Source organism: Simochromis diagramma, unplaced genomic scaffold, assembly GCF_900408965.1.
Source record: "Simochromis diagramma unplaced genomic scaffold, fSimDia1.1 OVJJ01000602.1, whole genome shotgun sequence".
In the NCBI taxonomy this organism is placed as follows: domain Eukaryota; kingdom Metazoa; phylum Chordata; class Actinopteri; order Cichliformes; family Cichlidae; genus Simochromis; species Simochromis diagramma.
Window position 1 is genome coordinate 3653211 of NW_024387040.1, and position 26977 is coordinate 3680187.

Consider the following 26977-nt stretch of genomic DNA (forward strand, 5'->3'; position numbering starts at 1 on the left):
GGTTTTAGATGCGTCCTTGATCCATCACAGCTGATTTAAATGCCTAAATTACCTCCTCAACATGTCTTGAAGTTCTCCAGAGGCCTGATTCAGGTGTGTTGACCCAGGGTGTTATCTAAAACCTGCAGGACACCGGCTCATGAGGCCTGGAGTTGGCCCTATGGTATTTACTGCCAGTCTGCACCTCAAGCAATGGTTCCATACGCATGAACTTAAGTGTCATCTCATTCATAATCCATAGGGTTTAATATGATGTCGTCCCATCCTTTGCAGATATAACAGCTTCATAAGGTTTAGGAGCATGTTTATTTGACCATAAACACATTCCTGACATGAAACTAATGTGAAGGCTACATAAGGTTTGGAGATCTGTGGTGAATGGCTCTGCAGAAAGTTGGTGACCTCTGCAAACTCTGTGATTTTACGTGGCCTACCACTTTATGACTGAGTTGCTATCATTCCCAGTCACCTCCACTTTGTTATAATACCACTAACAGCTGACTGTGGAATATTTAGTAGAGAGAACATTTCACGACTGAACTTGTTGCAATCATGGAACCACACTGGAATTCACAGAGGTCCTCAGAGCGACCCAGTCTTTCACAAATGTTTGTAGAAGCAGTCTGCATGCCTAGGTCCTTGACTTTATACGGATGATCTGATATCGTCGTGTTGGTGTTGTTCCTGGAACAACTTAGTAAATGTTGTTCCAGGATCAACATTGCAAGTGACCAATCACATTGTTGTGACGTTATTCTTTGGTGCGCCAAGCCATTCGTGCATTTATGAAATTCCAATGTTGCAAGGACAATATCAATTCTGCTTAGCGTTTATTAAAGGGTTAGGGTCCGTTGATCGGCGGACAGAGGCGGTTTCTCGCAGCTTAAGTACAGTTTTTTGTTTTACGGCGGTTTTTCCCGAAGTCGCAAAAGTATGACGTCACAACATTCTGATTGGTCACTTGCAATGTTGATCCTGGAACAACATTTACTATGTTGATCTGGGAACAACGCCAACACGACAATATCTGATTGTGCGACTTTATACACCTGTGGCCATGGAAGTGATTGGAACACCTGAATTCAATGATCTGGATGGGTGACTGAATACTTTTGGTTTTATAGTGTATATTGAACTTTTTAAACTGCTTCTTTGCTTCATTTGAACACAAAACACAGATTCATGCATGTGCACCTGTAAACCAATTTTTGCCTTTATATATATATATATATATATATATATTCAAAAATATTTCTTTTTCCTTTAACGGTAGATTTTAGCAGGACAATGTTTTTCTAATTACTTTGTTTTATCGGCATTGCTGTGCTGACAAGGCATTTGGAAATGGCAGAATTCTTAAACATCACCTCCATCTTCATACAAAGGCAGTGTCGGGGTGTTAAAAGCTATTAAAAGAGAACAGTGCAGTCGAGAAGCAAAACAAGTGCGATGGCCAATAGCTAATGAGTCCTATGTGGTTGCCTATCTTTAATAGTAGGACCCTTCCTGGTGGAGACAGCCGCTCACTCTGTCTGATGTATGATTGCCCTGGGTCGCATGGTTGGATTGGGGAACCACAGCCGTACGATTAATTTGTTTACTCAGCTGGTGTACTTCATAAAAGGCCCGCTGAGTTGAACTTGGCACTTTGCAGTAATTGACTATGGTGGATCCCTAGGTCCTTATCAGTCTGCCTTGATGGGCCTCCATTCTAGTTAAGTGTTGCACAGGCCCATTATAAACAGCAAACAACAGAAAACAGCACACTACACACTCTGCACTAATGCACTGTGGATCATTCCCTACACCATCCATAAAATCCTTTAAAGAAGTGAGGAAACAAAGGAGGGGTTAAATATTACTCTAAACGGGACATACTGTATTTATTTCCATAATAATGACGATGAAAATCAAAAATATGCTGCGGCTTGGAGAGAAGCACAAACACATATGTGAGTCTCTTTTGACAATGGACATTCATTTGCAACTTTAAAACAGTAAAATTAAAACTAGACTCAATTCCCCTTTGGGAGCTTGAATCAAAGCAATGGTGCTTACTTTCTGCACACAAAGTAATTCACCCTAGGAGTGCTCAGATTAAGTAATTATACCAGCACAAAAGCAAGCTCAGTGAGATAGCTCCTGCAAAATAAGAATTAGGGGGTATGAATGGATTTTGCCTGTTCCACAGATGTCAATGCTTTGTCAAGGCAGTCCTATTCTCTGGTGCTGCTGGTGGGTCTTATTCAGAGACACTCCTACACTGATTGTAATTACACAGACGTGAATGAGACTATCTGCTGGTTTGGTGTGACTCATTTAATGCCAGAACAGTGAGGAATACAATGCCTGGCACAAGAAACCAATTACCGGTAACCAGTTTCAGGGAATTTAAAAAAAAATAATGCAATGATGAAGACAGTTCTAGAGAAAATAATTCAACCTTGATTTGCTTTGAGTTGAGTTAGAGCAGATCCATCTCCACTAAATACCTGAGGCTAATTACACAAAATAGGCAAAGCTTGCACTACACAGATTTTCAGAAACCTATAACAAATAAGCAACTGCATGCCGCTTTGAGCACTGCCAACTTTGCTTCCTCATCCTCAGTTATTCTGATTGCTTACTGACAGCATAATTGTGATTGACTCTTGACGTTAAGTCACTTGTGCATCAAATCACTTGCTTTTAACAAGTTAATCTACTTCTTGCTTTCAGAAATGACATCGCCTTCAATCAGTCCAATTTATTCCAATCAGGAAAGAGATCGCAAATCAGCAAGAATGATGAGTTATTTCATAAAGAGACTCTGGCTTCACTTACATAAACCTTTAAAGGGTAGAAGCAACAGTGCTGCCACAGTGGTGATGAGAGACAAAGTGGTTAAGCTGCATATTGTTCAGTGAAGGTGGGAAGTCAATCCCATTAGACTTATTGCATAATAATAACTAGGAAATATCAGTTTTATTGTCTTGATGGTTTAACCTGAACGAGTATTTTTACTTTTAGGGGTAAAAGTTTGGGAGGAAAAATGTGCAATAAAATAAAACTAAGTCTGTCTCTTTGCGTCGTCTAAGATGGCAACTAAATGTGGTTTATTATCATCATAAAAAGCAGCATGCGATGGCATTCACCACACAATAACTAGGTTTCTTGCCTGTTGGCACAGAATAAATCAACAAGATTACATTTGGTACCAAGTTTCTTATTCTGAGCTGTAAAACAGACAGTTTTAATCCTCAAAACCTGTTTGGGTTTTAATATCCAGGCACCGAAATACTGAATCTAAAAACAGAGAGAAGCCGCCACATCAAGTGTGTCATCCGTCTGCTGACAGAGATACCACGTCTCCTGATGACTACACCAGGGCACAAATTTATGCACTGTAAAAAAAAAAAAGAGTCATGCAGGAATTTAGTCGAAACAACTCATCTTTTGTTCAGCTTTATATTTAATTCTGACTCAAGAAATGTTGGCTTAAAATAAAAAGTTGAATACATTAATTTTTGTTTTAAATTAGGAGAGTTTCAAAGCATTAGCACTTCCAGGTTTGGTTAAAAAAAATTTCCTGTGAATATTAATTCATGTTAAAATAAAGTCTGTATGTTCAATGTGATAAAAATAAAAACTATTCATTATGATTATCCAAAACCTTATGGACCTGAATGCACAGTTAAGTCCATGAGTTTCTGGACAATGACCCATATTTTTGTATTTTTGCCTCTGCAGCCCCAAGGATTTTAAATCAAACAACCAGCATCTGATTGAAGTGCAGACTTTGAATTCAAGGCGTCTGACAAATTAGCATTAACTGTTTAGGAATTAGATCCATTCTTATGCACAGTGCTCTATTTTCAGAGGCTCAAACGTAATTGGACTGACAAGTATTTTCATGGCCAGGTGAGGCCTGTTCCCTTGTTATTTCTTAACAAATGAAGCACATGCAAGATCTGGACTTTATTCTAAGTTTTGAACTTGCGTTCTGTAGCCGTTTCCTGAAACTTGGAGAATGAGGTCCGGAGAGACCTCATTCTTCCTTCACTTACACAGTCATGTCGGTGTAAGTGAAGGAAGCCATCTTTTTTTTTTTAAAAACTGTTTTTTAACAAAAACTTTACGAAATTAATTCAGTTTTCGAATCAGTTCAATTTTATTTGATTAAGGCCAAACAGTCACCTCAAGACTGTTTATATTGTACGGTTATTCAGAGAAAACCCCAACAATCAGACAGCCCACTGTGAGCAAGCAATTGTAAAAACACCTCTGCAGGTCTAGAAAGTATTTGAACAGATGAAATAAAGATTTAGTTGTGCAGATTGATGTGAAAAGAAAAGTATGGAAGGAGAGAAACAGCTTATGATCCAAAGCAAGCCACAATATCTGCCAAACATGGAGGAGGCAGTGTCATGGTATGGGCATATGCTACTTCCACTGGCCTTTGTTGATGATGCGATGCAGCAGGATGAGTTATGAAGTCTGCAGGGCTATACTCTCTGCTCACATTCAGCCATGGACAGCGCTTCACAGTGCAAATGGACAATGATCCCCAAAGCACGCTGCAAAAGCAACCCAAAAGTTTTTCAAGGCAAAGAAATTAGATCATCTTTAATGGCCAAGTCAGACATTTGATCTCAACCCAACAGAGCATGCTTTTCAGTTATTAAATACAAAACTGACGTCAAAGACCCACAAACAAGCAGCGACTCAGGGTGACTATAGTAAAAGCCCAGCAGAGCATCTCAAAGGAGGAACCAGGAAGGATTTTCATCCAAGTATTAAAAATAATCTTTATCTTTAAAGTTATGTTAGTTTGTCCAATTACTTTTGAGCATCTGAAAATAGGGAATTATATTATAAAAATGGCCGTAATTCGCGAACAGTTCATGCAGTACTTTTATAAAATCCCTGGAATTAAAGTTGAAAGTCCGGACTTCAATCACATCTTGGTTGTTTAATTTTAGATCCTCTGTGGTGGTGTACAGAGACAAAATTACAAACAAAAAATGGGTCAAATGTCCAAAAACACTTACTGCATCTTAGGCTCACTGATCTGTGTTATAAAACGGCTTCAACTGCTGCAATTGTAAGTAAACCCTAAAATACACCAGGCACAGCTGCAGTGCATTCTGACACAGCCACCGGAGCTGATCGCGCCCACTCAAGACAATGCTTACTATTCCACCAGATGCACTGGAGTGCGTTTCAGAAGGGTCCCAGAAGCAGATCTACCTGTCAGTAAAGTAGTAGTCATGGCGCAGATGTCACTGAAAATAGCCTACATATCCAGAGCAACAGAGGCTCTCCTCATATTAGTTTACAGTATTCTGAGAACACATCGAGGTCTTAATAGATTTGTTCAGCTTTACAGATTAGAGTAAAGAGCAAGTCTAATTATCATGCACCTCCTCAGCTTCAACAAGGACTTAACTGAAATCTGGTGTCTGAACCTTTCCCGTAATCTTGATTGGCAGCTTTGAGAATGCTTTCAGATATATTAAATACAGACCTGTATGGTAGTCTCTTATTAATACGACCCACTGATCAAAATGCTGCTTTCAGTGAACCCCAATATCCATCAGCCTGCTAAGGTCAGAAAAAAATGAAAAGGCTTATATGAAGATTTAAGGCAGTCATTTTATTGTGTATTCATTTAAATTTGGGGCTGTGAGATGAACCCAAAGGGCCGCTGGAATCCAGACGAGATTGGGTCATTAAAAATTTAACACTTCATTAACACGATCTTGGAATGATTTATGAAAGAAAATTATTTTTTCAACACAAGTTGCCCACGATTTTATGTAATATGTGTGTATGTGTGCAGCTGTCCTCTTTATTCATAAATTAACATACCAAAAACAGAAGAAAGCAAATAGAAATCTTTTGATTATTGGTTTAAAATAGGCTTTTGTAGATATATTTAAATGTGAATTATTGCAAAATGATGGATTTATCACCTCATACCAACTTTTATTGTATTTCATCAACAAATCTAAAAAATTGATTAACTATAAGAACTTTGAATTTACCCAAAAAGTAAAAGAAATCTCAGAGGTTGACTCTAAGAGTCTAAGAGTCCTCCAAAGACACATCCAAAACCCTTAAATGAATTCAAGTTGTCTCATGAATTTAGACAAAAATATGGAACAAAACTTTGTTTTTGAATTGCATGTAACTGCGTGGCAAATTGTAGAAACGCTGTTCATGAGAGCATGTTGATGAGAGGTTCTTCATTTTCAATAGCACTGAACACTGCACAAAATGCATTTTCCATCTTACAATACGTATAAATAAACAGAAGGTCTATTTATATCTGTTCAAAAAGGTCAGAAAAAACCTCTCCTACTGAGTTTGTCCACAGGACCTTGATCTTTTGTCATTTCCTAAGTTGGTAACAATGAGTAGGCAAAAAGAGGTTGCATTTCAAAAAAGTGACAACAAAAATAACATATGGGGGCATTGTTAAGGCACATATTTTGAGGTCAGATGAAAAAAAAAGCAAAAAAAAAAAAAAGGCCAAACTCTTCAGTTATAATGCAACAGTCTGGATCTACAAAAAGAAAGGCTAAGCTCCTAATCCATGTAAGCTTTCTACCATGAAGAACAGTCAGTTGTATCCTTCCTCTTGTAAGGATTCAGGAAAGAATACATGGAGTGATATCATGCAAACTGTTGATGACAACCTGCTTCAAAGTGCTCAAGATCTTTGATTAGGATGACTTTCAGCAACCTGTGAAATAAGCAGTGAATTGGCTGTGGAGTGGGTAAGCCATAATTTCAGTTCTGCTAAAAATGATGAATAATAGAATATCTTGAAAATGGCTTTTTACAGCACTGGCTTAGTAGGATTGACCTTGAGCAAATGTGTAATTTTCACCACACTGCAGGCTCTCAACAAATAAAATATAGTAGATTTTCTACTTAGCTGGTAGCAATGCACTAAATAATGTGAGAGGAGTCATCAGGCTGAATGCATTTTTAAACTGCTTAATAGTCAGTACTACATCATTAGACGTGTCCTCAAGACTTACAGGGACTACAACCATCTTTAATCTTCAGAAATAATAAAGTGTTGCAAAACACTGTCTATCCACAGACAGCCATAGAAACAGCTGCCAAACTCCTAACTGCCTCTGCATGTTTATTTTTTCCTGCTTATGGGAATTTTTGACACCCCTAAAGAGGTTTTAGTCAGAACCACAGGAAAATCACCAGTGTTCAAATCTTTTTAATTGAGGTTTCATTTACTTAAGTATAATGGGGCTTTTGTTTATCAAATTGTCATAAAAAAAAAAAAGAGGAACAGAATTATGTTGAATTTGCGCAATTGCTAAAAACAATCTCATGCTTACTGCTGCATTTACTGTCACCCCCAAAGGTGCATCCTAAGTCAGGAAAAACCCTCCGCTGTAATTCCAGCAGCAATCCGTTTTCCAGAACAACATTTTGCCATGATGACACATGCAGAGACTCATACCGCAATGCATGCAATTCACACCAGCTGTGCTATCATAGCTGGTATGAATTGTATTTAGGGTGCAATGCTAGTGAACCTGCAATACAAACCTCAATAATCTTGTCTTGTGATTGCCTTTTTCCATGCTACACTGCCATCCCACTTCACTAACATAGCTGGCCATGTGACGGAGAGAGGTTGTAAAAGTTAAGTGCAGAAACTCAGTTCATGGACGTAAACACAAACACGTCAAGGGGATTATGTGACAGCCAAGTCAGATAAAGAGAGGACTCCCTTCAGCTGTGTAACCGCAGGGACAACTCCGCTAGTTAAGCTTTGTGTTGGAACAGACATTTTAAGTGTCCTACATGTTGTTTTAAACAGTCGATGCAAAGAGCAGGAGGATGAAGAGGACGGTTAGTCTTTTGGAGTCGTCAGTAGCTCCAGGTTAAAGGATGATAGTCTTGTTAAAGCATTTATATTTAAAAGGTCCCTCAAGTAAAGCCTGGAGTGGAAATAGTATGGTCTGGTTTGTTTTTTTGTTCCTTCACTGATTTCATTGTGATCAAGTAATCATGCATGTGATAAAATGAGGTTCATTTCCTAATTTCCTTCTATGGATCCCACTTAAATTACGAGGTATGGACTGAAACTGTGGATCTCCAAAGCTGTGGATTTGTTACCCCCATAAATGTACAAAATTGAGTACGACAACTGAGATTTGCATGAGGAGACAGGAAGAAGTACCAGAGCCAAAGTGTGATCGCATGGAAGCAGACTCCTCATGGTTCAAAGGCAAGCTGAGAACAGATCTGTCTATCTATAAAATAACTTTGCTTTATGATGTAGTGACATTTAATGTAGCCATAAATACCTTAAAGTTCAACTTGGATTCCTATCCGCTAGGATTTTTAGCTGCAGGGGTGTATAAAGCACTGACTGACAGGCCTGAAAAAGAATTTAAGAGCTCAGACACCTCATGGAACGAAGTAATGAGCCATCTTTTGAGCCGCAGACATTTTCTGTAAGTGGCCTCGAACACAAAGTCCATTCACTTCATGGAACATTATCAAACTTGTGACGTTATTGAGGAACTGTCTCGCCTCTCAATAAAATATGAACCCTATTCCCCCCACAGGCAAAATCACTCGTTATTTGGATGAACTGAGGAACTGTCTAAAGACGTGAAAATGATTTCCAATGACAGCTCGCTTCAGCTAAATGACTAATCACACAGCGGAATAAAAATAGCTGACTGTTAGATTGGGAGAACTAGTGAATACTGAAACACGATCGTAATACCTCAGAGGCACAAATGCTTTTATTATCCCTCAGATACTCGATGAAAGATGGGACAAATGTGGGCAGGGTTTGTACCCTCTTGATGATTCATATCTTACAAACTATGATTTAAAGATGATTGCTGCTGTACTTACAGGCAATACAAGACATAAGAGCCCTGCAATCAAGGTAGGCCCGCGACACTTAGACATAATAGTAACAGACCGGATTTAGCCGCAGCTTAGGTGTGGAAAATTTTGCTCTACAGCATCCCGAACAGAAATTATATTTGACCTTGAAATGATAAGAACACATTAAGAAACAAATATTGGGAAAAGCACTGTTCTGTCTGTGTTGTTGTTTTCTGTCTAATTTGCCAGCAGCATGGTGTGGATGAAGTTTCCCTCCTCATTCAGCTCTGCATAAGGTTTACTGTTCCCTCGGTGATAATGATGCCTGATGGACTATGACAGACCAGACCACGCGATATCAGCTCCTAGTGCTAGCAATCAATTTCAGACGGCGGCAGGGTCTGTGCTGGGGTGTCCATCTTTCTAATTTGATTTGTTATCCCGTCGGACAGTTGTTACAGCAATCATCGCAGCGATCACTCCTCCGACCACGACCCCGGCCTGCGGCTCCCCTCCCAAAATCCTCCCAGGACTATTCCGGCATTTTGACAATTCTCAGCCAAATTCAAAGGTTGCAACAAAATTTCTCTTAATTGCACCACCGCGCCCTCTGTCACTCTCTCCTCTAGCCGCTGGCTGTCACCTTTGACCTCATGCATAACTCCCATCCCACCCAACCTTCTCGCCTCCTGTACCAAAATACTTTTCCCGCCGCATCTGAAATGTTTGGACATCCCATAATTTTGTAATTCGCCCCTGACTACAGCTGTTGGCAGGGTGGCAAGCCAGCCGCGCCCCAGTTAATCATAGATTACTTTATCTGGGCCATTCCAAATCCTCATGTGTAATGCAGTGCTACCTCAGCAGCAAGTAATCACTGCCCCCCACCTTCCCCCTTTCCATCCCAAACACACACATACACACACTTCTCCTCCTCACTTTCTCTCCAAGCCCCTGATTTGTCTCTTGCCTGTCCCTCTCTTCTAAATTTCTCCTCTCCCATTCCTCATCTCTTTCTTCTGTCTATGCATGATTGGACATTCTCATCAAACATTCATGAGCCAAACTGGTCCCAAAATGTAATATCAGAGTATTAGCAACTCTTATTTCATTTGTTAAGGCCTTGGCCATGTCTGTGTGCTATTACGCACAGTATTCATAGTCGAGTATTCATAGCTGAAAACTGGATCCCAGTCACAATGTGGCATGAAATATGACGGACAACAGGTTCCAGCTGATTCCTCGCCAAAAGCAAGGGGTCCGTCTACCCAATATGACAAAGAACGCAAGGGCAGGCGGTATTAAAAGAGCATGTAATGGACAGTAATAAAAGAGAGCAATGGAGAAAATTGGATAAGGCCTGGCGATAGAAAAAATAAGAAAAAGAGCAGCAAATAGAGAGTCCAAGGGAGAGCAGAAGGGTGGTGAGAGCAGCTGCTGAAAAAGAATAGACCTGAGCCACAGCAGCAACCGGCTGCAGCTTTCCATTAAGATAAATGATACTTTTAAATAGAACTTGAGATAAAAACATTAAGAACAATTATTGATAGCGACCTCTTTTACGTAAGGTTTAAAAGAATCTGAAATTCACAGACATAACATATTTACAGTCACTTTATTAGGTACATCTTGGGTTGGAATCACTGTTGTCTTCAGAGCTGTCTTAACTCTTCACAGCACAGATTCAACAAGGTGCTGGAAAATTCCTCAGAGAATTCGGTCCACACTGACATGATACCATCACACTGATGATGGTTTCTCAGCTGCAAATCCCTGATGTGAATCTCCCATTTCACAACACCCCAAATGTGCTCATAAAAGGATTTGGACATGGTCAGCAACAATACTTGCGTTTAATCAATTGCAGGTTCAATGCATTGAGTGTTCAGAGATGCTTGGCTGTAATGAATGCTTATTTGAGTCACTGTTGTCTTCCTATTAGGTCAAAGCATTCTCCACTGACCTCTGGCATCAACAAGTCCTCTTTATCCAGAAAACTGCCACTCACTGGATATTTTTTTCTTTCCTCAGATCATTCTCTGTAAACCCTAGAGATGACTATGCGGGAAAACCCCAGTTTGATCTTCAGCAGGTGTTTTAATCATGTCCACAAGCTTAATTCCACTAAGTTGCTGCTTGGTTATAGATTTATTACATATATGTGATGACAATCAGTTGAACTGGTTGACCTTGTTCAACTAAGTTTTGTCAAATATGGATCTGACAGCATTTCAATGAGAAAGTAAGGCTGGAGACTTAACAGCTAACAGCCTCGCTAGCTTGTTGTCATGGTGTCTCTGTGGACTATGATGTTTGCAGACAACACTGATGATCAGCAATGAGACTTGGGAGCAGGCAGAAGAGAGGATGGACAGGTAAAGGTATGCTCTGGAGATAAGAGGAATGAGTCAGTGGAAACAAGACAGGATGGAAGTGTGTGATGAGAAGGAGGCAGGCAGAAAGGTGAAGATGCACAGATCAGAGGTAATAAAGGTAGATGAGTTCAGATACCTGGGGTCAAGCATTCTGAGCAGTGGACAGTACAAAAGAGGGGTTAAGAAGTGAGTGCAGGCAGGGTGGAGTGGGTGGAGATGAGTGTCAGGGGTGATTTGTGAAAGAAGGATAGCAGCAAGAGTGAAAGGGAATGTTTACAAGATTAGTGAGACCTTCTGTGATGTATAGTTTGGTAACGGTGCCACTGACAAAAAGGCAGAAGATGGAGATGAAGATTTTTGTTGGGAGTCACAAACACAGAGGCAGAGAGATAAGGCTGAGATGGTTTGGACATGTGCAGGGGGGGGGGGGGCAGTGGATATACTGGACAAAAGGTGTTAAAAATGGAGCTGCCAGGTGGGAGGAAAAGAGAAAGACCACAGAGAAGAGTCATGGAAGAAGTGAAGGAGGACATGCAAAGGGTTGGTGTGACAGAGGAGGACAGTAGGGATTGGGTGAGCTGGAGGAAGATGATCCCCTAAAGGGAGCACCTTAAAGAAGAAGCTGGTACCTTTGGATTAAAAGAAAATGTCAGCTCAGTGTTTTAGTAAAACTGCTGAATAGATGAAATGACAGTTAAAGTGGCCACACCACTAATAAAAACCATCTAAAATGATAAAATGTTGTAAGTTATATTAAAATGTGGACCTTTTACAGGAGTCATGAGGCAGAAAAAAAGCTATGGAGACCAAAAAACATTTCTGTATCAGGCTGGAAAACATGTTGCTGTTGAACATTTTAATATGGAAGTCTATGAGGAGTGAGTGAATTTTGGGGCAAGCCTCAAGAGGCTATTCGAGGAACTCCAAAGAGAGGTTGCCACTTGACATACACTAGTGTTTTTCACATCCTAGAAAGCCAGAAAACAGTCTTAGTAAAAAAAATCTTTCCAATTCTCATGCAAATAAGACTGTTGGGTGCAGAGAAAGTGTTTCTACTGCTGATTTCTTATTACTGAGAGAGAGACAAGGGAGATGTTTGACCCATGCTGGGCTGCGCAGCCTTGAGCAGAACAACATTAGTTAAAATGTCACACACTGTGTGGATTCAGGCGTCAGAGCCACTGTTGCAGAGCATTTTTTTTCCTCTTTCTTTTTCTTTTTTTAAAGCACGGCACAAAAATAGCAGCCAAATTATTCTGAAGGAGATGTGGGTCAATATTGAAGTTTCTCTCCCAGGTATGAGAAAGAGTGAAGATAAGTAGTGGGGAAATGTTCCTGTGGTGTAAACAGGGTGACGCATTGCTTGTGTCAAGCGGATTCACGGAGACTTAACGCTGTTTTATTAAGAAAGCAGATAATAAAGCGTTACACTGTGATCATAAGACCATAATCTACCAATACAGTTTTATAATGTTGCTTTCCTCGCTGCAGCAAAGTTATGCTACCGTATATTTTAACAGCTATTGATTTAAATGTGACACTGAGGTTGGCAGACACTGTTGGCTATAGCGTTCAAAGCAGTGCTGGACTTGCATGCATGTGTAAAACATTTTTTTGTCGGGCCAATTTTGCTTTAAGTCATCATTATGACTATTGCCTGCTCTTTAAACCATCCCTCATCCAAACCTCTTTATGTATTACAGCTTAAGTCAGCAATCCTCTGCACACACACACACACACACTCACTGCAATTTCCATTTAATCCATGTACAAGGCTGGAGCTTTCACAGACAATAACACACAGACAAAGAAGAATCTGACTGTGGGCCTCACCAACAAGCCTACTTAGGCTATTGCAGACAGAGAGCAACAATGCGACGCAGTGTTATTTTTGTTATAACACTAGAATAAGTTGTCCAGCGCTATGCATCCAGTAGCCAGGCTGAATGTTAAACTGAACTAAATCCATAAATGAAGGAGGGCATGGGCTGAATGCAGAAAAAGCACAAAAATCTACTGAGGTCTTGATGTAATGTAGGCAAAGCCTTATTTTCCACTTTAGTATGTTGGTGCTCTCGTCGCCGCCAGCTTCAAGACCGGCAAAATTAGCATCTAGGCCAACAGGTGAGGGGCTGTTTGAAATACAGTGCCTCAGAAGTGACCGACTAGTTGTTGTGGGAAGAGGATATAAAGTAAAGGGATGAAAGCAGCTTTTTTTTTTCCCCTTTCCCACAACCATGATCCAACTCCACCGATTGAGCTTAATTACCATTAGCTGACCACTTGATTATCATATCAATAAAGACTGTGAAATCAAATGAGGCACAGACCACTGTGCAGCGTTCCACCGAATATTTGCATGTTTAGCAGGATATTACGAAACGCCAAGTGTTTTCCAGGACACTTTGTGCAAGCGTTTGTTATTTGAATTTCATCAGAAGCCCTAAAAGCAAGTAATCCTCATGCATTGGTGCATTCATTCCCCCCGAGGATTAATTCTAAAGAGGTACTCGCTCACTGATGTTCAGGCTGCTTCTCTGATATGGTTAGCCGGGGAAGCAGCGAGCTCTGTGTCTGCAACGACCGTTTCCTCACAACCAGAAAGCAAGAGATTTGTGTTGCTGGAACTAACTTGACTCAGCCACATTTAGGTTTGCGAAATCAAAGAGGACATTGGGGGGGAATAAACGCGCGCGTGTGCAAGAGAGGAAAATGCGGACTTTTATGTCAAAGAACGGGGTCCGATGGAGTTTGTCATATTGTTTTTGTCTCATTTCCTCCCAAAGAACACACTCCCTTGGAATAAGTGGGCTACGATTCAGTGTCACTCTGTGTCTCAGCATGAAATCATTGAGGAATGCAATTATCACTTTGCCCAACAGACATTTCTCTGAAATGAAAGAGAACAATTGGGAACATAAGGGGAAGGGAGGGGGGTGTATGTGTATAAATAGGGAGGGGGTGTAACAGCAGCTAATGCGCGCCCTAGTCCCTGCTCTGAACTTCAAACTTACTTTTTGTTAAATTACTTCAATCCTAATCCGCCAGCGTACATCGTGGGTCAAGAGTTTAACACATTAACTTCCCTTTCTTTCTTTTATTTTATATTTCGCTTTAAAGTTGGTCCAATAACTGCATGTTTTCTATGGTTTTATGACTCTTAAGAGCCACTATTTTCTCCATTATGACCTTTAAATGATCCACTCAAAGTGCTACTGCCAAGGCTACTATTGTGTGCTCCATTTCCCTTGGCAGTCCTTACCCAAAATTCATTCCCTGAACAATAATTCTCACGGAAATATTAAAGCTGTTTAATAGAAATGGGATCAGATTGCTTTGGCCTACACTTGAGGTCATTTTGGCTCATTAGAACGGGAGTGCAAATTTTAAGAGCAGGCTGCTTTTGAAGGCAAGGCAGTCGAGGCATTTCAGGCCGAGCTGGGCAGGTACCAAACTGTCACCACGATGCTCAGCGAGAGGTAAACTGTCACCTCCTTACTATTAAAAGAACTCCCTTGAGAAAGAAAGAGGGAGGGAAGGAGAGTGTACAAACTCAGCCACAAATAAACAGGAAAGAACGAGCTTCCACACCTTTGGGTGACAAGAGCTGCTTCCTTTTTCCTTAGTTTACATGAGACTCTAAGGTCAAGGCTATTTGAACAATGCATTAATAATAGAGCATCCAGCAATTAGTGCCATGTAAAAAAAATCGTGTTATTTGACAGAATGGGAAAATTTTCATTATTCAACAAGGTTATTTGGCTGCATTTGAAGCAAAACAGGTGTAATATTTAAATATTTATTAAAGAACTCCATAATAATGTTTACCTATGTGCCACAGTGATTAAATTAAGAACGCAGACACAAAGACAAGCCCTTTAGCTCAGATACGCACACGCAGCTGAGGCTATCTTTGGCTGTACACTGTACTGAATGTGCTTGGCAAGCAGGCTGATGAAAGGTAACTGCAGGAGAAGAACTCATTATAGATTGTGATTCAAACATAAAAGGTTGCTGTGTCTTTTTCTCCCCAAGAATAACTTCATCTGATTCTTTTTTGCATCCGTGTATACAAATGTCATTTTTTAACAGCTCATTTCAGAAGATTGGATTTGAAACAACCTTTCTAGATCGCGTAATGGCTAAACTGAATTTGGCAACACTTTCAGAAGCATGACTGACTGATGACACAGGATCTCTGACTTCTAGTCAGACACAAAAATTAACAAACCTAGCAGTAAATTCCCTTTGGATACTAGCCATTTACACGCTGCCACGTGAAGTCACCCATGCACACATGCGAACGCACGCAAACACAATGCCCACATACTCAATGCGCACATGCACAGACACACAAACTGAAAGTGAGCGTAGCTGCAGAGCTGCACCCCGAGGGCTGGTCTGTTGATTAATGAGGGGAGGAAGGTAAGAAGAGGAGGCTGAAGCAGAAGTGTTAATGGAGCTATGACAGATTCCTCTAGGCCTGTTGTTTTATAGGTGAGTCTCCAGTGTATCTGCACAAAGTAGCAAAAAGCTACTACAGAGGACTGTAAAGTCCCACTCTAATTTCGGGGGGAGATGCTGATCAAATAGACTTGGATATGGAGCAACATACTATAGCCATTATTTAAGGAATACATGTATCTGTGAACACCTTATTAGATTATTATAGCTCTTATTTTCAGCCACAAGACAGGCTCAAGTTTAAAGCAAAATTCATTTCACTGAGACATCTCTACAACGTTCTCTTGTAAAACACTTCTGAGAGACATACCTTGGGTTAAATGACAGCACATTGAGTGATTCTACAGGAACATCCAATCTGTTCATGACTTGAGGCAGTTTGGAGGAGAATCTCAATAAATTGCTATTCTTTATTGAGATTTTCTCTAAAAGTATCACTTGAAAGAAAGATGTGATCTAGAATGGATATATTATCGCTAAATAGACTAAACCAAGAAGAGATGGGAACATGCTGTCTTTACGCTAAGGTAAAGATAGATGGGTAGATGGGATGGTTTGCCATTTATTTAATATATATTTATTTGTGTTAGCTTGATTGGTTTAAGCTTCTATTGCATTGACTTTTTCTAAATGGTCTTTGCACAGCAGCATTAATTTACCACAATAGAGAATTAGGTTGGCAAAGGTTATAAAGCCAATTAATACTTCATTCAAAATCAGAAATGCAGCTCTCATTGTGACAGATTTTTTTTTTAAGTATATAACATGCCTGGATCATGCATTTGCAATTTTCATGGAAATTCATGCGATTATAAATATATTATAGAAGTATTGTAGTGTTGTAGTATTGAGTAAGTATTGTGGCATAGATTCAACAAGGTGGTGGAAATATTCCTCAGAGATCTTGGTCTATGATGGCATAACAGTTACTACAGTTTTGTAGGCTCCACATCTATGATGACACTCTCCTGTTCGACCACATCCCAAAGGTGCTCTGTTGGATCGAGATCTGGTGACATTTGCATAAGCTATGCTGTTCGTCATATTCATGAAACCAATTTGAGATGACTCGAGCTTTGAGGACAGGCACATTATCCTGCTGAAAGGAGCCATCAGTAGATGGGTACACTGTGGTCATAAAGGGATGGGCCTGCAGACACTTCGGGACCAAAAGTGCACCAAGAAAATATCACCCACTTTATTATAATGTACCAACACTATCAGCCTGAACTGTTGATACAAGACAGCACTGATTCATGCTTTTATAATGTTTATGCCAAATTCTAACCCTACAATCTGAATATTGCAGCAGAAATCAAGACTCAGGCTGGGCAACTTTTTTACGATCTTCTACTGTGTGTCTTCTACACACAGTAGAAGACCATCTGTTTCAAAGTTGTGCAGTTATGCAGAACTTTAAGACATAAATCACCTTTATTTCCGATTCTGATGATGAGTTTGAACTTTAGCAGGTCATCTTGACCATTTCTAAATGGTTAATTGCATTGAATTGCTCTTATGTGATTGGCTGATTATATATTTGCGTTAAAAAGCAGCTGAATGGGAGTAACTAATAACGTTTCCGGTGAGTATATATAGAAGACTTTTCAGTCTGGGTTAAAGTGCTAGACAGACAGTCCAGCAGACAATCTAACGTCATATATATATAGAGAGAGAAAAAAGGAGTAGCAGAAAAAAAAGCAGTGTTGATATAATGGATATTTGTAACAAAAAAAACTTTCTGCTGGTCGTAATCATTCGAGTGGCTTTAATGACAAACTAGTTATAGCATTCGTCCCCTACCATGACAAAAACCTCTTTTGATAATTAGGAACAACTGAAATCAATAATGTGAAAATATTTAAGTGAGGTCCTGGCAAAGATTTATTCATGACTATTCGTGACTATATAATAGAGGCCCATTTTTCAGCATGAATAATGATTGTTGGGCTGTTGTTCCCATATCTTGTTAGAGACGCAATTCATCAGGGCCAATAAGAGGTGGCGATTTGTCTTCGGGGTTTATCTGATGGAGGAAGCTGATGAAAACCAATGGAAATGAACACACAACGTATGGCTCTGCATATCTGTGAGTCAATGCACTGAGTCCAAAATGATCTATCACAAAAAAAGAGGAGCTAAAAGTAGGCTGCATGCACCCACAAGGCACAAATAAAATCATAAGCAAAACTAGTCATATTAAAAATCCTCTGTCTTCTTCAGCTCCAATTTCCTTTGGCAATCAGAGACGAAGTGCAGAATGCGGCTAATTTTTGCCCACTGGATGTAAAGAATGACTGATTTGCTAATTGATATAACCTGACTTCATTGCACAACCTCAGCCACATTTATCCATGTTGTTTGGAAGTCTCAATTGCTGCAAGTCTAACACAGCTGACAGTGTATTTTCTACGCTCCACTGACAAGTACAGTTCCTGGGATGAAAAATCTCCTGACATCCACCATTCTGGACAGCCTGTCATTGTTAATAGTGAGTGCATGGAAGTGGCAAGATCCTATCTTAAATGGCTGTGCCATCTTGGACAATAGACACATTGTTCTCCACTCCTTTGCTTCTGCTTTGGTGGGTGCTTGTGTGGCAATAAGGGGAGGGGGACATACCCACACACCATCACAATACATGCTTTCCACATAAAGGCCACTGATACTGGACACAAATACCCACTTGTAAGTCAAAAACAGCTGAGACTGAGAAAGGAAGGACGTTGATAACAGCTAATGGAGGGAGTGACTGTACGCTGAGATGGGTAGATAGTCCAGAGGAGTACTTCAAGAGTAACAACTCTTCCCTTCTTTTATATTAAGTGTTTAAAAAAAGAGCAAAAGTGCTTTGTTTGTGTTGTTAGCGTCTTTATCCCTGTGCACTTTAAGCTGCAAGCGAAGCATTTGTTTTTGTTTTACTAAAGATGTGGTTTGGTAGCACAGAGGAAATTTTATTCCAAAAGAAAAACACAATCCCATTCGCCTTGTGCTTATATGCTTCTACCAGCCAGTACAAATCAATATCTGTCCAGAGCTATAGATTTAATATATAACCACTTTGAAGGAATTTCATATGTTTAGATTAGTGTCTCTAATTCAAGACCCAACCAAAAGTGAAATACGGCCACAATCTTCTGTGCTGTTGAGTTGTGGCTCTGAATGATGGCCAGAAAAGTAAGTTGATGTTTGACCTTTTGGACATAATTTTATCCAGTTAGACCATTTTCAGAGATATTGCCGTAGCAAGAGTACAAATCTTTGAGTTATAGCCAAAAATCTTGTTTTAGCACGGCCTTAACATGGATGACCAACTTATAATTAGTTCATTGTTAAAACCAAGTAAACAGTTGTGCCACATTTTAAGAAGATGTACTAAATTTGATGGATGGAAAACCTTAAAATGCAATACCTCTGATCACAGCTGTTGATAGAAAGCAGGCATAAAATGGTCCAAAAGCAGCTCGTCACATGTGAGATGGTGAAACTGGAGAGTGTCTTGTTATATTTGAAGAAAAAAAAAAAAAAGGTTGCTTTTGTTGGACGAAACAATTAAATTGCTAATCTTTTCAGCTCTGAATGGAAATTCCTGTTCAGCTCTATTTCCAGCCTTCGTTTCTTGCCCAGTGTTGCAAATACGGATGGATTCACGAATGTTACATTTATCCCATGAGTAAGCATTCATGATTAGTGTCTAACCCCCGAGCCAGTGCGGCTGATGGAAGTATTACTCCATGTAATGTCATGCGTTCAATCACAACAAATTATTCCTCTCTGTCAGTTTCTAACAAATCTTTCCGTTGTCTTTTCTATCAAACACTGAAATCTAATTCCCCCCACCAACACCAAAGGTGGTGAAAATCTAAGACGCAATAAACTCCGGCAGTTGTTACTTGTTTGCTTGTTTTTTCAAGTTTCTATCGCAAAGGGTTATTTGCAACAAAACAAACTGTATGCATGCACAAGATTGCAAAATGGTTCACTCATAAAAAACTCATTTTAAGACCTCAAATCACTTCTGCAAATCTATAAACAGGACTGTATTCATCTTTTTGCAAATGATATCCTTGTGCTAGGATGATGAATAACTTAAGCTCTCAGTCTGCAGCCCAGATTATTGGTTTACTGATTATTTGTTTATATTCAGATTTTTTGGTTGATTGTTTTTTCACTCCTCCTCATTCCGGACCAGACATAATGCATTTTTAATGTGTTTTCTGCTTTGACATTTAATGCTGTGCTTGGACCAAGGCACTCTCAAAAATACACTTAGATGGCATTAGAGCTGTCCCTCTCAATTTTATTACTGCTATTATGACGTGCACGAACAGCAAAGCTTATATATTATTTGTGCTTTAAAGATCGAAGTTAGTTTGCGGGGTCCAATCTTTTTATTTGTGCTTAAATTTAAAGGTGAAAGTTGACCAATTGTGCAGTCTGGGACAACGAAGGTACGCTCGCTGATTTTAATTTCCAACAGCACTCTTAATCTCAGGAACTTATTCCAGCTCACTGAATGAATATGTGTAATGTGAATGGGGTCATTTGTTGTCACATACCCGCAGAGAATTATAACTCCTTACACTCACTCAGCTCTGTGCAGCTTTATATCTTCTTCCAGCTAACTGTTTTGCCTTGGCTGCTCTCAGTAGAGAGGAAAAAAAACATGATAATGACAGTACGCTTGTTCAATGTGAGCGGCTACTTTAACCTAACATGCAGTCATGTGATCCAGTGCTAACAAAAGAAAATTAAGGTTTTATGAAAAAGAAGTCTTTTGTTGTTGTTTTTTTTCATGTGGTAAGAACCAATACTATTTAAAGGAAGTGAGAAGCACTCTGTGTCCTCTTAAAGTACTACCCAACTACCTGTGAGCCAGGATCTGTTCTACAGCTTCTTTGAAGTGTCAAAACATGTTTGTGAATACAGAGACTGGCAGACAAACTCACCTCCAGCAAACTTAAATTGACTGCTTTTGCTAAGACTCAAAGTAAAGTTGGACAGACGCAGAGGGGAGGAGAAAAATATTCACAAGTTGACCTTTTATATTTACCGCAGTGTTCCTAAGCTTGGGAAACATGTACTGTACTGAGACTGACACACAAATTACTCAAAGGTCACCTTATTCAGCCTTTCAAGAGGAGTCCATCCCACTGATAGCATCAGCCGTTTTTCACTGAAAGGAAACAAAGAACCTGTTTTGATGACAGAAATATCGCTACTGCTGTTTCTTAGACGCTGCTAGATTTTGCTTTTCTCTGCACTGAAGCACTTCACTTGTTTCTGGCTCTTGTAAGGATTTAGTTTATTTTCATGTTGTAAAAAAAAATAAATAAATACTGTATGGTACAAAGCCACAGGATTAAAATTAATTGAGAATCCACACACTGTTCTCTGGCAGCAGATTGTTTACTTGTTTGTCGGGTGCATGTGTGTGCCAATTCAATGTCGAACCAAGCCAACTTGGTGTGTGTGTGTGTGTGTGTGTGTGTGTGTGTGTGTGTGTGCCTTTGCACTGTGTCAGGGGGAATAGCCTGTTGGGGTTATGGAGGGTGCAGCGCGGGGTGATGAATAGGATGCTTTTGTGCTCGGCCCCACAGCTGTCTACAAACCAGTGAAGGAGAGAAAGGTGAGGGAGAAAGGGGGTAAGGTAAGAGAGATAGCCAAATAAAGGGGAAGAAAAGAGCGAGGGAGATAAAATAGCGCAGAGGAGATGAGAGCGTCACTGCTCCGCATGGGGAGTACAGGTGAGATACTGGGAGCTGAGAGGTGAGAGAATGGGTTTAGAGGTGAGGAAGAGAGGTGGGGAAGGGGGGATGTGAGAAAGGAAAGGAAAGAGCGACTGCTTGTGCATTCAAGAACACTGCACCGTTGTCTCTTCAGCCAACACAGAGACAAAGACGTTGGCTAATGTAGGAAATCGTTGACATTCATGTGCATGGACAAAAACAAAAAATGCCTCCAAAAAAATAAGAAAAAAGAGGGCGAGAGAGGAAGCAGACCTGACCTCATGGCCTCAACCTTCACACATGATGGGGTTTGAAAATGAGCCAATCATAGTGAGTGATGCTGATGAGTTCGGCCAAAGCTGTTGGTGTTGCTGTGGCCACTTTAACACCTATCACATAAGGACAACCACTGGACTGTTTCTAATAATAAAAAAAAAAAACATTTAAAAAAGTAAAATACATTTTAAATGGCACTGCATTACAATAGAGGCCGATGTGGGAGCACCAGAAGGTCAACTGTGATGCAAAGTCTTGATATGTGATATTTCAGAGACCTTTAAAGCACTTAAAACATTAAACAAGCATCACATGAGAAGGAAAACACCAGAAACCTTTCCGACCTTAGACTTAAAGCAGAGCAGAGACAGTTCGCAAAAAAAAAAAAAAAAAGCTGCCTGCTGACAGGCAGGGCTCGATATATTTTCAGAGCTGAGCATCAGAAATTGTCAACTGTCAACTTGTGTCAAGTATTTTTGACCAAGTAGATCCTTATTTACATCCACTTTTAGATTTCACTGTAGCAACATTCTCGAGAGGCTGTTTCACCAATGTTTATGCAACCCCAAATTCAAAATAGTTAGGACACAGAATGCAATGATGTGCAAATCCCATAAACTAAATATTTTATTCACAGTCGAACACAGAAAACATATCAAATGCTTAAAATGACACATTTAACTCTTTCATTTAAAGTATTGGCTCATTTTGAGTTTGATGGCAACAACACGTCTCAAAAAAGCTGGAAAAGTAGGTGGTACTAAAAAGAAACAGCTTGAAAGTAACTGGCTTACTTAGCAATCGGTCAGTAACATGATCTACCAAAGCCTGGATCTACAGATGGTGGCTCAATTTCAGATGTTCCTCAACTTAAAATTGCAAAGACTTTGCATATCTTATCATGTAAAGTACATAATATCAGCAAGAGAGTCCAAGAATCTGGAGAAATCTCTGTGCGCGAAGGCTGAAAATCAATATTGCGTGTCTGTGATGTTCGGTCTCTCAGGCGGCAAAGGATGTTTTCATGGAAATCACTGCATGGGATCAGGAACACTGTGTATATCCATATATGCAGGTTAAAGCTCATAGAAAACATGAACTAAAGAGAAGAGAGACCATCTGGCTTGTTCAGCGCTCAGTTTAAAAGCCTGCATCTCTGATGGTATGGAGGTCCATTAGTGCCTGTGGACTTGGCAACACATTGGCACATCTGGAAAAGCACCATCCGTGCTGAAAGGTATATACAGGTTTAGAGCAACATATGCTCTCATCTCTTTCATACTTCAGCAAGAAAATGTTAAACTGCATACCGCACGTATTACAACAGCATACCTTTGTAGTAGAAGAGTGTGGATGATGAAATGACCTACCTGCAGTCCTAGACCAGTTGTAAACATCTGGCATATCGTGAAATGAAAAAAATATAACAACAAAACCCAGGACTGTTGAGCAGGTAGAGTCTTATATCAAACGCAAACTTAACTGCAAAAGTCCAGCAGCTGCTCTCCTAAGTTACCAAACTTTTGCAGACTGTTGATTAAAGTAGAGGGGACGCTGCACAGCTGTAAACGCGACCCTGTCCAACCTTTTGAGATTCACTGATGCCATCACATTTAAATCCCCCTTATATTTTTCATAAAATGGTACATTTTCTCAGCTCAAATTATGTTCTCGATGTTCTGTTTTTAATAAAATGTGAGTTTATGAGACTTGAAAATCATTGCACTCTATTTTTAATTACATTTTACACAGCTTTTTGGGGATGCAATTTGGGTTGTACATTTAGCATTCAAGAATATACTTTAATACAATGAAAACTGCCTTAGTGATCACTAAAAATGTCTAAAAGGCATCAGTCCCAGTTCTTCACATGTGTAGACACTGTCGTGTTGTCTGACAGTATTAAGTGGAACAACTGTTAGACAGTTTGCTCAAATAAAACAAAGGCTCTGCATGTTCTGGTAAGCTGCAGCAGGAATGCAGTTGGAGAAAATGTGAACAGAAGTAAATATAAATAAAGCAAAATACTGCAAAATACTGAAATAAGTATTCTTATTACTTCAGAGCTGTGTGTAATTGCACTGAAATGAGGTCCATTATGTAGATTTGCCTGTATTTTATTGATGAAGAACCCAAAGAAGCAAAGAGATAAATACATCTCTCTATCCAAATACGTGTATTCATTTACCCTTCTAATCTGACTCTCTGTACAGTACGTTCCTCGTGTGTTCTGTTTTACATACATAAACATTACTGAGGTGTTGAGTCATCGATAACAGGAAGAAAATTGAAAAAATAATGAATTAAGCTTAATAGAATCTCTGGTTTATGTTGAGAAAAGCTGCAAAACAACCTTTTTTTTTTTTACATTTCTAGACAACTGTGAATAACATTTTCATTTTCATCCCTCTCCAAATCCTCCCAAAAACACTTAAAATAATGCAACAGAAAAAGAAGAAGAAAAATCGCCTGTTGATTCAGGCACACGGATGCCCGATCCTGCTCGCTCTTGTTGTTTTGTTCTGCCTGTTTCCGAATGAGAATTGTCCTGGAATAACTAACCCTAGCGTGGACAGATAAATGCATTCCATCTTCCCACACCGGGGTTCTCTGAGGCGATCGCAGCATGACTTTTCTATGATGAAACAGCAGCAAGCGGTGGAGGGCTGAGGGAGTGGGCGAGCAGGACACAAACTGCTTTTCTCCACAAACAGCAGGATGAGATGCGGAGCTGGCAGCGATATGGCATCCATACCACGAGCTCAGCCAACACAGCATGCGTCCTCACACTTGCTTTGCAAAGTCATAGGCTATCCACATCTTCTGACCACATTTGACTAATAGCATATGCGCGAAATAAACACACTGAGTCAACTGAGCTGTGTACGAGCAGGCGGATTTGCATGTTAACAACGAGAAATGTCTCGCGCCTTCATTTGTTTCGTGCGGCTTGTAAAGCGACTGTTACTATTAAAGAGTAATCAAAGATATCCTGAACAGCAGCAAACAATGGCAGAACAGTGTTGATGAAGCCAGGTGATGATGAGGGGAGGCAGACATCATTAGCCCCCATCATCACACTTCATCAGAGTAGAGGGAGTGTGCCCGCTCTGTTAGCGTAATGAGCTGGAAGTATGAACAAAAGCAGATGGCTTTATGAGTCAGACAATAAGGCACTCATAATTGAATCTATATCATTCATTTCAATTTAAGCAGTCAAGTCATTTTTCCTCCTTTCTGTATCTCAATAGAAATCCTTAATCAATGCATTGAGGAGCTGCCATCATAATGAATCAGGCGCACTTCAATGAGACTTTTCAATTCTGCTGGGAATAATTCATGAAGGCTGAAAGAGAGGTAAAGTACAGCGCAGCCTGTGCTGTATGATAAAGGTAGGAACAAGTATTTCCCATCTTAACATCTGTATGAAAGAGTGTTTATTTTTACCATACATCATCAATAAAGGGACTAACATTACCTTATTACACACAGGAATGTATGCCATATGACTAATCATACTATAACGTTACATATTTTTCTATATCCCTATAATCTACTGATTAAATCTACCAAGTTGGTTACCCTTTCTTCGAGCTTATACATTCATAAGGCTAACATTCTGGAAGAAAACCAAGTTATGGCTGACAACAAGCACAGGGTATGATTCACAAACCCCTCGCACATGACACCGGCTGTCAATCACCCAGACTTTACCATCACCTCCAAAGTATTTGTGCAGAAAGCACCGAGTGAAACTTGGCGGCTGCTGGAGCTTCTCTAATCTGTTTTCCCTCTTGAAGAGCTCACAGCAGGACGCTTTGCCCGTGGAGCAATTAAAGCCTCTTTCTTAATCCAGCTGCCCTTGACTGCAAACAACTGGAAGTCCTCTTCCCTTTCCTTCCTTCCTCCTCCTACACCACCTCCTCCTTCTGTTTCTCCTCCGCCTCGCTATACAGCAAGTGCAACAGTACTCACCCCCAGTTTCTTACTCCGTATCCTCACGTATCCCTGCTTGACTATATCGTTGAAGTTAGAAGCCATGGTGAGAGGGAAGCTGGCGGCTTCCTGTCCGAAAGAAGGAAAAAGAAAAGAAAAATAAAGTAACCTCTCTCTTTCTCTCTTTTTTTTAATTTTGAGTAGCGGAATCTTTTACTTGAGGCTCGGTCCGTGTGACATCCAGCAGGAGGAGAGCGAGAGGTGGGCAACCTGCTCCGGTGTCAGCCAGTATGACGCTTGGGTTGGCCGGCTTCAGCGGCGCGATCCATCCGGGAGAGGAGGGAGATACCATTCGTCAGCTGATTCACTTCAGCCGGAGAGGAGAGCAGAGGCGCTTCCTGGACCACACCACCACGCACCGGCGAGGGGGGCGTGGAGGATATGTGCTGAGGAAGGTGGTGGTGGGGGTCATTTTTATTTAGTTTCATATTAAAAGCCCACTTTGTTCAAAAACTAAATCCCCTTCGTCTCCCTTTCCCTTTTGCAATCGTTGTAATTCAAAAAGTCACTTAGTGGGAGTCATACCTACTGTGATTAATATCCCCGAGGAATCAGTGGGAACTGTAATGGTTGTCTACTGGATTAGTTGGCATTAGTCCAAAATGCTGGACTCTATTTCCTCTGTTAGTCTATTTTAGCAGGACTAAGCTCCCAGTCTCAGAATATTGTGCTCATGTTATTGTAGCCTTATAAAATAATGTTTTTCATGACAGGCAGCACGATCTTTAACCCTTTATGGTTTACTCATGGAAACACATGGAAATTCAAAATTTCACCCCTAGAGCATCTTACATGACTTTTTTTTTTTTTACTTGTGTGCCTTTTTCCAATTTTGTTTTCATTTTTATGGCAAATCTAGTTCAGTGAAATAACCATAATATGGTTCCTCAGCCCCTTTTAGGGTATACGTTTTTCCAAAAAAGTGTGTATATACAAAACATAGAAAAACACATTAATTTAAGGTAACGTTTATTTAAGAGCATTTTCTTTTCATTCACAATGGAAATGTCCAAAACTGTAACACACATATTAAAGCACAGCCCTGACCAGTCACAGGCAGCTGCCTCGCAGTAACATGGTAACATGCTGTATCATGGTAACATGATATTTTCTTCAAAGATTTAAGTTCATTTCAGGTCACCTACTGAACTGAGCATGTGTATACACCTTAATACAGGCTGTTCTATTTTATGGCACAGCACTTGATAGGTTGACTTCCATAAAAGAGCCAAGCAGACAGCTGCAAAAGAAAAACAGGTTTTTGTCAATATC

At 40.1% G+C, this 26977-nt stretch overlaps 1 protein-coding gene across 2 annotated transcripts in view; it reads right to left on the reverse strand.

Annotated features, from left to right (window-relative positions):
* Positions 1-26025, reverse strand: part of dok6 (docking protein 6) — a 53811-nt gene extending 27786 nt beyond the window's left edge. Inside the window, exons 1-2 of one of the 2 annotated variants that reach the window (XM_040044047.1) lie at positions 25863-26025; positions 25685-25774 (exon numbers count right to left, since the gene is read on the reverse strand). In XM_040044047.1, the coding sequence (XP_039899981.1) occupies positions 25685-25774; positions 25863-25997 (225 nt within the window). In that variant the 5' untranslated portion in view covers positions 25998-26025. The remainder of the gene's footprint in view (positions 1-25684; positions 25775-25862) is intronic. The other variant, XM_040044048.1, reaches the window with a different exon arrangement.
* Positions 26026-26977: the final 952 nt, after the last annotated feature.